At 51.8% G+C, this 16,703-nt stretch overlaps 1 protein-coding gene across 2 annotated transcripts in view; it reads left to right on the top strand.

Annotated features, from left to right (window-relative positions):
- SCN4A (sodium voltage-gated channel alpha subunit 4) overlaps positions 1-16,703 on the top strand; it is a 52,822-nt gene that overhangs the window by 5,572 nt on the left and 30,547 nt on the right. For both annotated transcript variants that reach the window (XM_005220988.5, XM_003587460.6), the window contains exons 2-6: positions 13,558-14,213; positions 14,303-14,421; positions 14,571-14,660; positions 14,925-15,053; positions 15,532-15,623. In XM_005220988.5, coding sequence (XP_005221045.2) covers positions 13,941-14,213; positions 14,303-14,421; positions 14,571-14,660; positions 14,925-15,053; positions 15,532-15,623 — 703 coding nt within the window. In that variant the 5' untranslated portion in view covers positions 13,558-13,940. The remainder of the gene's footprint in view (positions 1-13,557; positions 14,214-14,302; positions 14,422-14,570; positions 14,661-14,924; positions 15,054-15,531; positions 15,624-16,703) is intronic.

Here is a 16,703-nt window from a genome sequence, read left to right as displayed (position 1 = left end):
TTGATTCCTTGGTTGGGAAGATCTGCTGGAGAAGGGATAGGCTACCCACTGCAGTATTCTTGGGCTTCCCTTTTGACTCAGCTAGTAAAGAACCCGCCTGCAATGCTGGAGCCCTGGGTTTGATCCCTGGGTTGGGAAGGTCCCCTGGAGAAGGGAAAGACGACCCTCTCCAGAATTTGGCCTGGAGAATTCCATGGACTTCATGGGGTCGCAAAGAGTCAGACACAATTGAGCGACTTTCACTTCACTTGGGAGGGAAAACCCATTCCTGGGAACCCATCTCGAGGCAAACAGTAAGTGGAAAATAAATGTGGCCACACTACGATCATTCTTTCCCCATAGGCAGGACAAATCATCAGGCTGGTTAAATCAAAGGGAGGCTTATTTCAACCCAGTGAGCCCCAACTGGAAAGTGTCATCAGCGTTAGCTCACTCCTTGTCCAGGGTAATCCCTCCCCATCCCCCCACCGTGTGACCCTGAAGGTTCCAGAACTCTCATAGCTCCTGAGTATCCAGAGGTTTCTGCATTAGGCTCCAGGCTGCCCTCTAAGACCTCTTGGAGCAGATTTCCTCCACAGAGAGTGTCAGACCAGAGGGGAGGGCCATCTGGAGTGACTTCCTCCAGGCCCCTGGCCTGCCAAGGCTGAGGCTCTAAGTGCTGGCAGAGAAACAACACAGCTACCCCCTTCCCGTCCCTACCCCCAGCCTGCCCCAGCTGAGAAAAAGCTATGATTTGAGATTTACAACTAGGGGGACGGGAAGTAGGGATCCATTTTGCATTCTTGGTGCTGGGCCACAGCAGAAATGCAGGAATTTGGGAAGTAGGCCACCAGGATGCCCGGTGCTGTCTTTGGCCAGGACAGAGAAAGTTTGATCTGCTTCAGCCTCCCAGAAAGTCCTGAGTCTGAGCCCTCACTGTAGGTGAAGCTTGAGGACTGGCTGCAGCTCTGGGTAATTTTGGAGAAGGCAATGGCAACCCACTGCAATACTCTTGCCTGGAAAATCCCATGGGCGGAGGAGCCTGGTAGGCTACAGTCCACGGGTTGTGAAGAGTCGGACACGACTTAGCGACTTCACTTTCACTTTTCACTTTCATGCCTTGGAGAAGAAAATGGCAACCCACTCCAGTGTTCTTGCCTGGAGAATCCCAGGGACGGGGGAGCCTGGTGGGCTGCCATCTATGGGGTCGCACAGAGTTGGATACGACTGAAGTGACTTAGCAGCAGCAACAGCAGCAGCTGGGTAATTTTGCTCTCAATCCAGAGAGAAACAGCCTGAGCCTGGACTGCGGCTTTACTAGAGATGAAGGGCATGTTTGGTTGGCAAGAAAGATGGTGACTGAGCAAGGCCAGCAAGTCATCCACCATCTCTGCATCCTGGGAAATGTGCCCTAGAGTGAACGGGAAGGCTGTGAGGGGCAGGTCTCATCCATTCTCAGTCTTCCGGAGGTTTCCCACAGCAACTGTTACCAAGCTGGCAGGGCATGGCTGAGGCTCCTTGAGGGGTTTCAGGCCAATTCAGTGCAGCGAGGTGGTTTGAAGGACCCTCATTGGAAGCTTGGTGTCCCAAGAGAGAAGGTTCTAGAATCATATAGTGGCAGGAAGTGGGGATGTCTGTCATGAGTTTTGTTTGGCCAGTAATTTGGGACAATTAGGATCATAGGCACTCAACTGTGAGGGATTGGTCTTGAACTGAGTGGGGAGAATCAAGATTTTACAGAAGATTGCAGGTCAAGAGGTGCAATGAATGAGGGGCACTTAAGTGGAGGTAGATGGAAAATCCTACACCGAATTTGGGCTTCCCAGGTGGCTGAGTGGTAAAGAATCCTCCTGCCAATGCAGGAGACATGGGTTCAATCCCTGGGTCAGGAAGATCGCTTGGAGAAGGAAATTGCAACCCATTCCAGTATTCTTGCCTGGGAAATCTCATGGACAGATGAGCCTGGTGGCCCTACAGTCCATGGGGTCACAAAAGAGTCGGATGTGACTTAGTGACTGAATAACACCACCTGAATTTATATTAACCTTACATCCTGAAACTCTGCTATAATCATTATTAGTTCCAAGAGGGGGTTTGTTTGTTTGTTTTTGGCCGATTCTTTTGGGTTTTGTACAAAGACAATCATGTCACCTGTTAACAAAGACAATTTTATTTCTTCCTTCCTGATCAGTGTAACTTTCATTTCCTTTTCTTGTCTTATTGCATTAGCTAGAACTTCAGTATGATATTGAAAAGGAGTGGAGAGAGGTGACATCCTTGCTTTGTTCCTGATCTTAGTAGGAAAAGTTCCAGTTTCTCACCATTAAGTACTATGTCAGCTGTAGGATTTTTTAGGAAAATGTTCTCTATCAGGTTGAGGAAGTTCTCTTCTATTCCTAGTTTGCTGAGAGCATTTATCATGAATGGGTGTTGGATTTTGTCAAATTCATTTTCTATATTCATTGATATGACCATCAGATCAGATCAGTCGCTCAGTCATGTCCGACTCTTTGCGACCCCATGAATCGCAGCACGCCAGGCCTCCCTGTCCATCACCAACTCCCGGAGTTCACTCAGACTCACTCACGTCCATCGAGTCAGTGATGCCATCCAGCCATCTCATCCTCCGTCATCCCCCTCTCCTCTTGCCCCCAATCCCTCCCAGCATCAGAGTCTTTTCCAATGAGTCAACTCTTCGCATGAGGTGGCCAAAGTACTGGAGTTTCAGCTTTAGCATCATTCCTTCCAAAGAAATCCCAGGGCTGATCTCCTGCAGAATGGACTGGTTGGATCTCCTTGCAGTCCAAGGGACTCTCAAGAGTCTTCTCCAACCACCACAGTTCAAAAGCATTAATTCTTCGGCGCTCAGCCTTCTTCACAGTCCAACTCTCACATCCGTACATGACCACAGGAAAAACCATAGCCTTGACTAGACAAACCTTTGTTGGCAAAGTAAAGGATTTTTATTCAGCCTGTTGATATGACAGATTAACATTGATTTTCGGAACTTTCCTGTGCTAATTTTCTTAGACACTGTGCTCCCAATGCAGGCAGCCCAGTTCCATCCCTGGTCAGGGAACTAGAACCCACATGCCACAACTAAAAAAAAAAAGATCTGGCATTCTGCAACTAAAACCCAGCAGAGCCAAATGAATAAATAATTATAAAAATTAACTGATTTTCTAGTGTTGAATCTGTGCTGCATACCTGGGGTAAATCCCCTTTGGTTGTAGAGTATAGTCCTTTTTATATGCTGTTGGATTTGATTTGCTAATACTTTGTTGAGCTCCACTTGGATTTAAAGGAGAAAAGTCAGTTGCATAATTACAGGATGGTGAAACTCTGATATGGCCACAGTTCATGATGAAAACTCCGGGGGTGTCTGTAAACTCCCCTTGTAGGTGGGCTGCTGCAAATGTAAATGCCATCTTGGGATGAATGAACACAATGGGTGGCCAGGCCAAGGAGAAAAGGCCTGTCTCTTTGCGGTCAGACTATATCTGGAATTGGGTGTTCCGATCTGGCAGCCCCACAGAGGGAGACAATGCCGGGCTGGACCCGCCCCAGAGAAGAGCTGCCTCACCCTCCAGCGTCCTCCCCCTCGGCTCCCTGCCCAGGGACAGCTGGCCCTAACCTGGCTCCCTGACTCCGGACCCTTCCTTTCACACCCCTTGCCTCCAGATTTCCAAAACTTTAACTCCGACTTCCGCCGAAACTTCCGTTTTGACGCAGTTTCCGACGGAGCTTCTCACTTCCTAACTGAGTTCTGGTGCCCATGGAACAGGGTTTTAGTCTTGGCTGAGCCTTTCATTTATCATTCTCTAAAATTATCTTATTTGCTTCCCTATTTATTATCTGCCTTCTCCCTCGGGAATGCAAGCTCAGTGAGGACAGGGACTTCGCCACTCCTGTATCCCTGACTCCCCAAACAGAGCCCCGCATAGAGTGGATGCTTAGGAAATGTTTGTTAAAGGAATAAATGTGTGGTCTGGGGAGTAGGGAGTTACTGCTCCTTTCAAGGCCTGTTTCCCCATCTGCAGAATGAGGGAGTTGGACTCCATGTCTCTGGTCCTTGCAAATCTAACATTCTTAAATTCAGTGGTGGGGGTGGGGGGAGAGTGGAGGGGAGGGGCACTGCCTGATGGTCCAGTGGCTAAGACTCCACACTCCCAATGCAGGGGACACAGGTTCGATCCCTGGTCAGGGAACTAGATCCCACATGCTGCAACTAAAGCAGCAACAAAGATCAGAGAGGCCGAGTGCTGCAACTAAGACCTGGCACAGCCAAAAAAAAAATTAAAATAAATATTAAAAATTTTCCCATGAGAAGAGGTTCCTCCAGGCCCTCAAACACCCCATCTCTGAGGCCAGAGACTGATCCTGTGGCTGGTGGAAGGAGGATTTGAGCTGTCACATGGCTCCCTTTACTCCAGGCTGGACTTGAGGGGCCATGTGGTGATCTGCCTGCAAGACACCCAACCCACTGACATGGGACATTATCAGTGCTTGTCCCTGCCAGAAAGTCGCCGTGCGTACACCCCAGATGTCTTTTCATTCTCCACTGGGGCCACTGCAAACAGCACAGCTTGTCATTCTGTTCTAGACACACTCTTAGGATGAGCAGGGGGCACCTACACACTGGCCAATGTAAGCAACCCAGCACCCCTGGGAGGGCTTTCCAAACCAGGGAGATGAAGTCCAGACTCCCAGATGCGGTCTTCAAGGCCCTGGCCTAGCTGCCCAGCCCACTTCCCCAAGGCCCATAAACAGGGATTCCCTGGTGGCTCAATGGTAAAGAATCCCCCAGTCAATGCAGGAGACATGGGTTCAATCCCTGCTCCAGGAAGATCCCACATGCCACGAGGCAACTAAGCCCATGCTCCCACGACTACTGAACCTGTGCTCCAGAGCCCAGGAGCCGCGACTACTGAGCCCGTGAGCTACAACTACTGAAGCCCACATGCCCTAGAGCCCATGTTCCACCACAAGAGAAGCCACCGCAACGAGAAGCCTGCTCACTGCAACTAGAGAGTAGGCCCCACTCAACAGCTAGAGAAAAGCCCACATGGCAACAAAGACCCAGTGCAAACAGAAATAAATAATTTTTTTTTAAAGCCCATAAACAGATTCCAAACCCTCCAAAGACTGACACAGGGTAGCTCCCTAGGTCCTGCTTCTGCATTTGCTCTGGCTGTCCCTTCTTCCTAGAGTGCCCTTCCCTTTCACTTGCCTGCGCCCATAACTCCCTCATCCTTTGTGACTCAACTGAAAAGGCACATCTTTCCTTTCCCTGGTCTGGAAGTCCCCATTCAGCCACCCGAACTCCCGTAGCACAGTCAATTCCCTTCTTTATTTATTTATCTTTATTGGAATATAATTGCTTTATAATATTGTGTTAGTTTCTGCTCCCTTCTTTAGGGCGGACATTTCTGTCTCCTCATATCATAGCTTCTGTGCCCCTGTCTCCCCAGCTATCAACTCTCGGAAGGCAGGATGCATAGCTGGTGCATCTTTATGTCCTACTCAGGGCTAGCTCAGCTTCTGACTTAGGAACAGAATGAATGGATGGACGGGTGGGTAGACGGATGGATGAAACCTTTCGGAATCCATCTTATTCCAAGAAAGATCTATATCCAAGGCCTCATCCACTCACTGAGTGTCTGCCAAGTGCCCAGGCCTGGGACCAGCCGTGGTGATCTGGACAGAGTTCCTGCTCTCTCGGCATTTTGGTCTGGTGAAGGAGATAGAGAAAGAAATCAGGCCAATAAACAAGTGATTAAGAATTATGATAAATAATGTCAAGGAAAATACATCATCATGTATTTGTCCTAGTACATCATGTCCTAGTACAAGGGACTAGGACAGAGGGATGAGGAGGAGAAATCCTCTTGGAGAAGGGACATTAGAGGCTTGATGGGAAAGTGAGCAGGAAGAGCCATGTGAAGAGATAGGAGACAAGAGCTCCAGAGAGAGCAAAGATCCAAAGGCAGACGTGAGTTCAGTGGTCAAGAAGCTGGAAGGAGGCCGGAAGGACTGGGGCAGAGTCAGCAGGGAAAATAGATCAGCAGACAAAGGTGAAGAGGTATAGATAGAGGCTGGATCACCAGGGCCTTGGAGGCCACCAAAAGAAGTTTAGGTTTTATTCTAAGCACAATAGGACATTACTGGAGAAATTTAAGCAGGAGAAACAATATGATTAGTTTCTTATTTTTAAAACAGTACCCACTGAGACCTCCCGTGATCCACTGGCTAAGATCTTATGTTCTCAAGGCAGGGGACCCAGATTTGATTTCTGGTCAGGGAGCTAGATCCCACAGGCCACCACTAATGATCCTGCCACAACGAAGATAGAAGATCCTGCGTGCCGCAACTAAGACCTGGCACAGACAAATAAATAAAATATTTTTTTTAATGTTTACATAAACCAGCACCCACTGCTTCTTTACTAGACTGGTTTGGAGAGGGCAGGGGCAAAAGCAGGCAGCTATTGCAAGAAAATGTTGCGATATGGACCGGGGTGGGTGAGGGGAAACAGAGGTTGTGTGTTTTGGAGATGTTATTAATAGAACTTTGGACAGGCCGAATATAGAGATGAGGGAGAAGAAGAATTCACAAAGACATCTCAGCTTTTGATTTGAGCAAATTTGAGGCTTGGATGGATGGTGGTACCATCTCCTGGGTTGAGGAAGAGGGTGAAAAAGACAGTGACCTTGAGAAACCTAACCTTGCGGTTGATATCAGAAATGTGGGCGGTCTTGGGTGGACTGTGTCCTGAAGCTTAATAGTTGCCTGTAACCCCTTTCGGGAGTGAAACCTCTTCTCCATAGTGGCTGTACCAGTTTACATTCCCACCAATAGTGTAGTAGGGTACCTTTTTCTCCACACCCTCTCCAGAATTATTTATCTAGACTTTTTAGCAATGTTGAATACTTCTTCATGTGCATTTTGGTCATCTGTATATCTTCTTTGGAGAAATGTCTATTTAGATCTTCTGCCCATTTTTTATTAGATTATCTGTTTGAGAATATATTTCTGTTATCTTTTTATTTTATATTGGAGTATAGTTGATTTGGGGCTTCCCTGATGGCTCAGTGGTAAAGAATCCGCCTGCCAATACAGGAGATGAGGGGTCGATCCCTGGGTCAGAGGATCTGCTGGAGAAGGAAATGGCAACCCACTCCAGGATTCTTCCCTGGGAAATCCCATGGACAGAGGAGCCTGGCAAGCTATAGTCCATGGAGTTGCAGAAAGTGTCAGACAGGACTTAGGGTCTACACAGCAACAACACACTTGATTTACAATGTTATGTTAGTTTCCGGTGTACAGCAAAGTGGTTCAGTTATACATATACATGTATCTCTTCTTTTTCAAATTCTTTTCCCATTAGGTTGTTACATATTATTGAGCAGAGTTGTATGTGCTATAAGCAGGTCCCTGGGCAAATGCTTCATTCCAGATGCTATTGGTTGCTTGCCTATTATTATCCACATAGTGGGGTCCAGTAGCCAATTGAGTATTTCAGTCTAGAGTTCAGAGGAGAGAGTTACCATACTCCTATAACACAATCTACAGTCATAGGAATGATGCCATCCAGACCCAGACAGAGCCCTGGGGCGAGGAAGAGGGACAAACACAAAGGTCATTGAGAAGGAACAGCCAGAGAGGCAGGAAGTAAAGCATGGGTGAGCTGTCATGGAGGCTGAGCGGGTAGAGCCTGCCCAGAAGCGGGCCACGGCCAACTGGGTTGAATGTTTCTAAGAGGTTGAGGGAGGTGAAGACAGAAACGTGTGCAGCAGACTTGGCAGCATCGAGACTGCTAGTGACTTGACAAAAGCCACTTCCGTGGAGTGTGGGAGGTGACACACGCCAGGTTGGAGTGTTTTGGAGAGGGAATAAAAGGTAAGGAAGTAAAGACAGCTGGTGTAGACACTTTCCAAGAAGTTTGTCCATGAAGAGAGGCAGAAAAATAGAGCGAGAGTGAAGGGAGGTGAGAGTTCCCTTGGGGTCCGCAGCTAAGACTCTGTACTCCCAATGCAGGGGACCTGGGTTGGTTCCATCCCTGGTCAGGGAATTAGATCTCACATGCCATGTCTCTAAGATCCTGCATGCCACAACTTAAAAAAAAAAAAATTCCATCTGCCACAACAAAGATCGAAGATCCTTGTGCCTCAGCTAAGATCCGGTGCAGCCAGATAAATCAATAAAAATAAAACATCTCTTTAAAAAGAAGGAAGGGAGGCGTGGAGGCAGGAGGGTGCTTTCTGTCACCGCTACCATTATTTTGAAGATGGGAAAGCCTGGTCACTGAGAGGGAGGGGCTGGTGGTGGGAGAAGGAGAAGATACATAAAGGAGGAGGCCCTTTGGAAGACAAGTGGAATGAGGGGCCCAAGCCGAAGTGGAAGTCCTGGTCTTGCCTCTTCTGTTGGTAGGATGGAGGAGGAAGAGGCGGGCAGTGAGGCTAGGTCCATTGGTTTGACTGTGTGTCATGGATCCTGTGTGTGAAGACAGACCAAGTCATCAGCTGGGAGCACTGTGGAGAGGATGGGGAGGGGACAGTTGGAGGAAAGAAGAGAAAGCACGAAATAGTTCTCAAAAAGAAGAAAAGTGAGACTCACAGGGAAACCTATACTTGGAGTGTGGCACTCAGGGAAAACCTGGGCTTATAATCACAAAGGCAATGGGAACCCAGCCAGGTCCTGCCTTGGCAGCAGTAGCACCCAGCAGCTCAGGGCCCTGACTCCGGCAGAGCATAGCTGGGCTACCAGGTAGATGAAGGTTCCCGCTGGTGAGGGGCGGAGAGAAGGCTGTACTTAAGGGTATTTGCTTTTCTTTCTTTCTTTTAAAAACTGGACTGCCAGGGAAGCCCCCAAGGGAATATTTTTTACTATTATAGTGTAAGCATTTTATTGTTCAGTCGCTAAGTCATGTCCAACTCTTTGCAACCCCATGGACTGCAGTGCACCAGGCTTCCCTGTCCTTCACTATCTCCTGGTTTGCTCAAACTCATGTCCATTGAGGCAATGATGGCGTCCAACCATCTTGTCCTCTGTTGCCCCCTTCTCCTCCTGCCCTCAATCTTTTCCAGTGAGTCAGCTCTTCGCATCAAGTGGCCAAAGTATTTGAGTTTCAGCTTCAGCATCAGTTCTTCCAATGCATATTCAGGGTTGATTTCCTTTAGGATTGACTGGTTTGATCTCCTTGCCATCCAAGGGACTCTCAAAAGTCTTCTCCAAAGCCACAATTCAAAAGCATTTTATTATAAAGGATAATAAAGGGTAAAAATGAAGAGCCAGATGAAAAGGTACACAGAGAGAAGTCTGGAAGGATTCCAAGCATAGACTCTTTGGTTCCCCAACAGTATTTTCAAGGAGGGATTATGATGGCTCTTGTAACTGAGGCTGGAAGAGGGAGGTGAAGTCTGAGGGGCTGATGGAGAGGGAGGAATCTCAGGGTCAAGGGCAGAAAACAAGGAGAAGCTCAAGGATTACACAACCCGGCACTTGAGCTGAGTAGTAGGAGGTGGGGGAGGGGAGTGCTCAAAGCAGCCATATCAGAGGAGATCCAGTTTCTGTTCATGATTTTAGTTCAGAGTGGGCTCAAAGGAGAAATAACTCAGGTGGAAGAGCCCTCTCATTCATTCATTCGATAAACTCTTCTTCAGCATCAGGCACACAGGTGATCCAAAGGAGAAATCCACTCAGCCAGGGTTACCAGGGAAGGCATCCTGGAGGTGGTGGTTCATGTGTAGGTTGAGCCTGGAAGGACAAATTAAAGCTTTCCAGGGTGACAAAAAGAAGGAGTGCTTCAGGAGGCACGGGCTTCAGTGAAAATTTGTGTGGCCCATTTGTGAAAATGGAAGTAACATGGCTAGAGGGTGGGTGCGTGTAGAGAAGGGCTGGGTGGCGAGGCAGGAATCGGGTCATGGAGGGCCTGGGAGCCACATGGAGGAATGCAGACGCACTTTTTAAATAAACTTTTTATTATGCATTGGGGTCTAGCCGATTAACAATGTTATGATAGTTTCAGGTGAACAGCAAAGGGACTCAGCCATACATGTACATGTATCCATTCTTCCCCAAACTCCAGTTCCATGCAGGCTGCCACGTAACATTAAGCAGAGTTCCCTGTGCTTTATAGCAGGCCCTTGTTGGTTATGGACGCATTATTAATCCAGCGAAGGGTTAAGCAGAGGGTGACCTGAACAGATTTATGACTTTAGAAATGGGGGCAGAGACTTCCCTGGTGGTCCATGGTTAAGACTCCACTCTCCCAATGCAGGGGGCCGGGGTTCGATCCCTGGTCAGGGAACTAGATCCCACATGCCACAGCTAAAGATCCCTCACACTGCAACTAAGACCCAGTGCAGCCAAATAAATAAAAATAATTTTTTTAAAAAAGAAATGGGGATGGTGGATTGGAGGAGAGCCAGGTGGGAGGCAGGGAGGCAGATGGGAGGCTGTTTGAATGCAGCAGGTGAGGGGTGATGAAGCACCTCCTGCAGGATGGAGAGACAGGTGGGTGCTGGAGGCAGCCTCGGTGAGGTTGGGAACTGACCAGATGTGCCACTGGGATGATTTTGGCCATCACCAACCAAAACTGTTGCCTCCACTGGCCTAGCCAAGGAGGGCATCCACCCACTCATATAACACAGCAACCAGATGCTAAGTGGCTCCAGGGCTGGTGAAGAGGGGAGGAGGAAGCAGGGAATTTAGGACCAAGTGCAAATTCCAAAGGGAGGGATGAGGAGTCCACTGGGGGCCAGCTAGGGGCCAGCAGGAGGAAGTGCCAGGCTAGCTGTGCCAGCTGTGGGTCCCGTACCAATGTGCCAGGCACCAGTTCAGGGTGACCCCAAGCCCTGGTCTCTGAGGATTCTGGTAGGGGAGACAGACACCCATCACACAAGCAGAGCATGAGTCACCATTGACCTAAGAGCTGTGAAGGCTACACAAGAAGAGGAGCCATGACTTGACCTGTCTTGGGGCCACTGCAGAGAGTGTGAACAGAAACCATGAAAGGAGGGGGATGGTGATTGTTCCCAGAGCAGAGGAGAAGGGCACAGGGAGAGGTGCCTGCTGTGAAAAACAAAACCAAAAACAGGGCTGCAGACCAGGCCTTGGAGAAGCAGCATCTTCCAGGGGCAGGAAGAAAGAGCTCACAGAGCAGATGTAGAGAGAGCAGCCTGATGGGGAGGCCGCACTCCTCTCAAGAACAAAGGCTATGGGGACTTCCCTGCTGGTCCAGTGGCTAAGGCTCAGCACTCCCAGTGCAGGGGGCCTAGGTTCGATCCCTGGTCAGGGCTTCCCAGGTGGCTCAATGGTGAAGAATCCACCTGCCAATGCAGGAGACGTAGGAGACATGGGTTCGATCCCTGGGTCAGGAAGAGCCCCTGAAGGAGGAAATGGCGATCCACTCCAATATTCTTGCCTGGAGAATCCTATGGACAGAGGAGCCTGGCAGGCTACAGTCCATAGGGTTGCAATGAGTCAGATATGACTGAGCAACTGAGCATGCACGCATGGGAAACTAGATCCCACATGCCACAAGTAAAGACTGTGCATGCCACACAAACAAATATTTCAAAAGACCAGGCAAAAATAAATTAATATTTAAAAAGAAGGAGAGGCTATGGCCGGGAGATGCTTGAGGGAGGGTCAGCTGCACAGAGACCACCAGGTCTGACTGCTGGGGGCTCTGGTGACTCTGGCCAGCAGTTTCCACCCGTGCTGGGGCCCCGGTTGGACAGTTTGTCTCTGGTTTTCTGTCATCCCACTTTGATGTTGTTGTTCAGTCTCTCAGTTGTGTCTGACTCTTTGTGACCCCATGAACTGCAGCACACCAGGCTTCCCTGTCCTTCACTGTCTCCTGGAGTTTGCTCAAACTCATGTCCATTGAGTTGGTGCCCATCCAACCATCTCATCCTCTGTCATCCCCTTCTCCTCCTGCCCTCAACCTTTTCCAGCATCAGGGTCTTTTCCAATGAGTCGGCTCTTCCCTTCAGGTGGCCAAAGTACTGGAGCTTCAGCTTCAGCATCAGTCCTTCCAATGAATATTCAGGGTTGATTCCCTTTAGGATTGATTGGTTTGATCTCCTTCACTTCGGCTCCTGTAAAGGAGGGAGGGGGCAGCATCAGGCCAGAGAATTGTGCCAAGTGGGGCCCATGAACCGGGAGGGTGCTCATTGGCCATGGTCTCTTCAGGGCCATCTGGCAGGTCAATGTCTTCTGTTCGGACAGTGAGACCAGTGATGGGGATGAAGGAGAGAAGGTGTGTGGCAAATGGTGGGTACAATTGTGGGGTCAGTGTGAGGAGGGGTTTCAAGCTGGGTGTGTGCACTTCTGTGTGTGCACAAGTGCACACGTGCGTGTCCGTGCACACACACTCCCACGCACACGACAGGGCCGATGAGCAGCTGAGGGATGGGGCGGGCAGGAATGAGCAAAGTCATCCCCGTGGAAACACGACTCCCCGGGTGATGGGAGGGAGCAGCTGGGCAGTCAGGCAGGGGGGTGTGGCCTGCTCTGCCCAATGGTTCCGGCCGCTCCCCGGGCCGCCCTCCCCACCTGTTGACCAAGCCTGAGGAAGTGCCCGCACTGGCCTGGGCACTGCTCAGGCGTCTGGGCCCACTGTGACAGAGCTGCCCTCCGGTGTAGCCCTGGGTATCTTTGGGGCTTCTGTCTATGGGGGCCTTGGGAAGGCTGTGTGTGACCAGGTGGCTGGGGTGTCCCTGCGTCCGTCTCCCCAGGGCCTTTGCCATAAGTTCCACAAAGAACAGGCTCAAGAAGGCTTTGGGCGAGGAGAGGGGTAGTAGCAACCAAGGGACGGGCCAGAAGACACAGTGTGTCGCTCTTATGGGCCTCCAAGCCTCCTAGTAGGCGCCCCTCTATCCGCCCGGTTCATACAGGGACCACCAGCCAAAAGCAGTCCCTGGGAGCTCCGGTCCTGCCCCCACCATTGAAACTGTCTGTCTCTTTCTCCCCAGGACCGTACCCATGTGTCCTGCTCTTCCATGTTAACACCTGCAGGCTCTCCTGACATGGCCCCACACACACACCTTGCATTTTCTTGCTCCAGTTCTCCCTCCCTGCCCATAGGTTAGATCCCATGGGTCGTGGAGGAGGAAGCTATTGGGACTATCCCCAGAGCCTGGGAATCTTCCTTCTTCCCGCTCCCCATCCAGCATCACACCTCCCCAAAGCTCAGGTCAAGGCGCTACATGTTCACACATCTTCCTTGTCTCCTCCCTCCAGGCAAGATATGGTGAATAGTGGCAGGTACACGCACTCTCCTCCTTCATGCCCCAGGCAGACATCACTAATCAATCCCAGCAGTCTCCTTGCACCGAGTCTGTCTCCAGCCCACATGGTCTTTGCCCACATCTCCAAGCAGCCAAGAGCAGCTGGTCCACATCAGCCCTCAAGATGAAATCCGTTTGCCATTCCTGCTTTAGGCTGACCCTGCCGGGGCCCTCACCTCGGCCCATCCTCTGGGTCTGCCCTCATATCCGATTCCTTTCTGCCTCACTGCAGGGTCGAGGTCACAGGGCTATAGCCAGCTGTGGTTTTCTCTGTTCCCCGTAGGCCGAAGCCACACAGTTCCCAGAACTCGGGCCCAGGAGGCAGTTGAAGGCACGGGGGCGTTGGCCACAAGTCCCCAAGGGAGAAGAGGACCTGGTTGGTTTTCTGTCAGTGCAGAGGGGAGCCAACCCCCTGCTGGGGCGAGTGTGGTGCAGGGCTCGGGGGGTGATGCTCTGTGTCCAGCATTTGTGCAATAGCAGCACCCGCAGGCACACCCTCCAGTTCCGACAGCGCCAACCTGCCCGCCCTGGCCCCAGGGCAGGCGGGAGGTGAGTAGCAGGACCGCAGGCCCAGGGCGGGGTGGCTGCCCAGCACCCCGGGGGCTGCACGCTACAGCTGCCCCAGCTGCCCGCCGCCCTGCTGGCCCCTGAGCCCAGGATGCGAAGATGGCCAAGGCGTCTCTGCCCACGGTGGTGCCTCTGGGCCCCGAGAGCCTACGCCCCTTCACCCGGGAGTCCCTGGCAGCCATAGAGCGCCGGGTGTTGGAGGAGGAGGCCCGGCAGTTGCGGAACAAGCAGATGGAGATCGAGGAAACCGAGCAGAAGCCGCGCAGCGACATGGAGGCTGGCAAGAACCTGCCGCTCATCTACGGGGACCCCCCGCCGGAGCTCATTGGCATCCCCCTGGAGGATCTGGATCCCTACTACAGCGACAAGAAGGTCCGCGCCGGGGAGGCCTCCCTCCACCTGTCTGTCTCTGATCCATCCGTCTGCCTGTCCCAGGCCTCACAGCTCTCTCCCTGCCGCAGACCTTCATCGTGCTCAACAAGGGCAAGTCCATCTTCCGCTTCTCAGCCACTCCTGCTCTCTACATCCTGAGCCCCTTCAGCATCGTCAGACGCTGCGCCATCAAGGTGCTCATCCACTCATATCCTGGAGGAGTGGGGCGAGCGCAGGGGCGGGGAAAGGCAGGCAGGGGTCAGGGATGGGCAAGAACGGGGCGCTCTGGGTGAGGAGGCCCTCTGTCCTCCTCTCCTCCCCACCTGCTCCCTCACTTTCCTTGACCCTCCCCCCAACGCTGTTCAGCATGTTCATTATGATCACCATCCTGACCAACTGCGTGTTCATGACCATGAGTGACCCGCCTTCCTGGTCCAAGCACGTGGAGTAAGTGCCCTGCCCCCACTTCCCCTGGTTCCCCAGTGTCTCCGCTGGGAAGATGCCCCAAATGACCATTGCTCTGTGTTCCAGGGGGACAAACACTGTCCCTGTCACTCCATCAGCGCCCTAAGTCCCCAGAGTGGCACACATCGCCACTCTCAACGATGTCCTCAGCCCCCCGGGCCCTCCCTCCCAGGAGGCCCGCCTCTGCCACCCACATCCTGGCCCAGGTGTGACACGCCTGGCCCTGGCCTGCCCTCTCCCTGCCAGGTACACCTTCACAGGGATCTACACCTTCGAGTCCCTCATCAAGATCCTGGCCCGAGGCTTCTGCATCGATGACTTCACATTCCTCCGGGATCCCTGGAACTGGCTGGACTTCAGCGTCATCATGATGGCGTGAGCAGGGGTCCCCGGGGGGCGTCGGGAGGCTGATGCGAGGGAAAGGAGGGGGCCAGCCCTTGGAGAGGGCAGCTGAGTGGGCTGGGTGACCCTCTGAGGCTGGGCTGCAGGGCTGTGGTCTGGTGTGCAGACAGTGGGCTGAACCTTTCAGGAGCTGTCACTCTCCGGGTCTGACTTGGAAGATGTCCATCCGGGTGCCCCTCCACACAGTACATACGACCTGGGCCCCCAGGCCCCCACCCACTGGGAGAACTGGGCTGCCCTTGCCACTCCCCCACGCCTCAGCAAAGCCCCTGCAGTGTCTTTCCCACTTCTCGGGCCCCAGTAGGAGCCTGTGGTCCCTGACCTGTCCCCTTGCATCTCCACGGTAACTCCAAATACAAGGATTCCTTGGGAATCCTCGTTCTGGGGCTCGTTCTGCACCATTACCCACCCCTTGGCTCTGACACAGCCCTTGCCCCCAACCCCCACCCAGGTACCTGACGGAATTTGTGGACTTGGGCAACATCTCAGCGCTGAGAACCTTCCGGGTGCTGCGGGCCCTGAAAACCATCACGGTCATCCCAGGTACAGGGGAGGAGCAGGGACCCTTTGCCTGGGCCAGCTGGCCTGCCCCCTCACCCATGTCTGGAACGGTGCACTCAAGTTCTGGGAGCCTGACCCAGGGTCATAACCGTCCCAGGTGGCGTAGCACCCACATCAAAACCTGGACACAGAGTGGGGGGGTCCAGTGTGTCTACAGGGAGAAGAAGAGGCCCCAAGTGGGAGGATGGGCTTTGAGAGGCAGCATAGCAAAGTGGTTAGAGCACAGACTCTGGAGCCAGACTGCCTGGGTTCAAGTCCCATCTCTACCACTTCCTGACTTTGACCTTGGTTAAACGGCTACCCTGTCTGCTTCAGTTTCCATATCTGTAAACTGGGAATAATGACAGTACTGCTCACTCAGTTATTATGAGAATTCAAAGCCTTGATAGCAATAAGGTGCTTCAAGCCATGCCTGGCACTGGGAGGTCATGGTGGTTTAATCCCTAAGTCGTGTCCGACTCTTGGCAACCCCATGGACTCTAGCTCACCAGGCTTCTCTGTCCATGGGATTCTCCAGGCAAGAACACCGGAGTGGGTTGCCATCTCCTTCTCCAGGGGATCTTCCCCACCCAGGGATCGAACCTGAGTCCCCTGCATTGCAGGGAATTCTTTACCAACTGAGCTACCAGGGAAGCCCTGGCATAGGGTTCATGTTTTAAATAAAATAAACAGACTGGGTAGAGCAGAGCACTCCAGCTGAGACACAGAGGGACTCAGTGATGGAAAGTCCACACCCTGAGAGCTCAACAGTGAACCCACCACATACCCACTGAGCCATGAGGCCAAGGCAGTTCCAAAGTAATGCATCGAGAAAAGCATGAAATAAATAGAATCTGGATCATCCAGACCCTCAAAAAACCATGTGAAGAAACTGGAGAAGGTTCATTAAAGGAGAGAAGTGTAGTCACTCAGTCATGTCCAACTTTTTGCAACTCCATGGACTGTAGCCAGCCAGGCTCATCTGTCCATGGAATTCTCTAGGCAAGAATACTGGAGTGGGTTGCCATTTCCTTCTCCAAAAGGAGAGAAAGATGATCTGAAAGGCATGGAGAACAGGCTCTG

Source organism: Bos taurus, chromosome 19, assembly GCF_002263795.3.
Source record: "Bos taurus isolate L1 Dominette 01449 registration number 42190680 breed Hereford chromosome 19, ARS-UCD2.0, whole genome shotgun sequence".
NCBI lineage: Eukaryota > Metazoa > Chordata > Mammalia > Artiodactyla > Bovidae > Bos > Bos taurus.
Note: the sequence above shows the minus strand (reverse complement) of the source record. Positions and strands in the feature narration are given on the sequence as shown.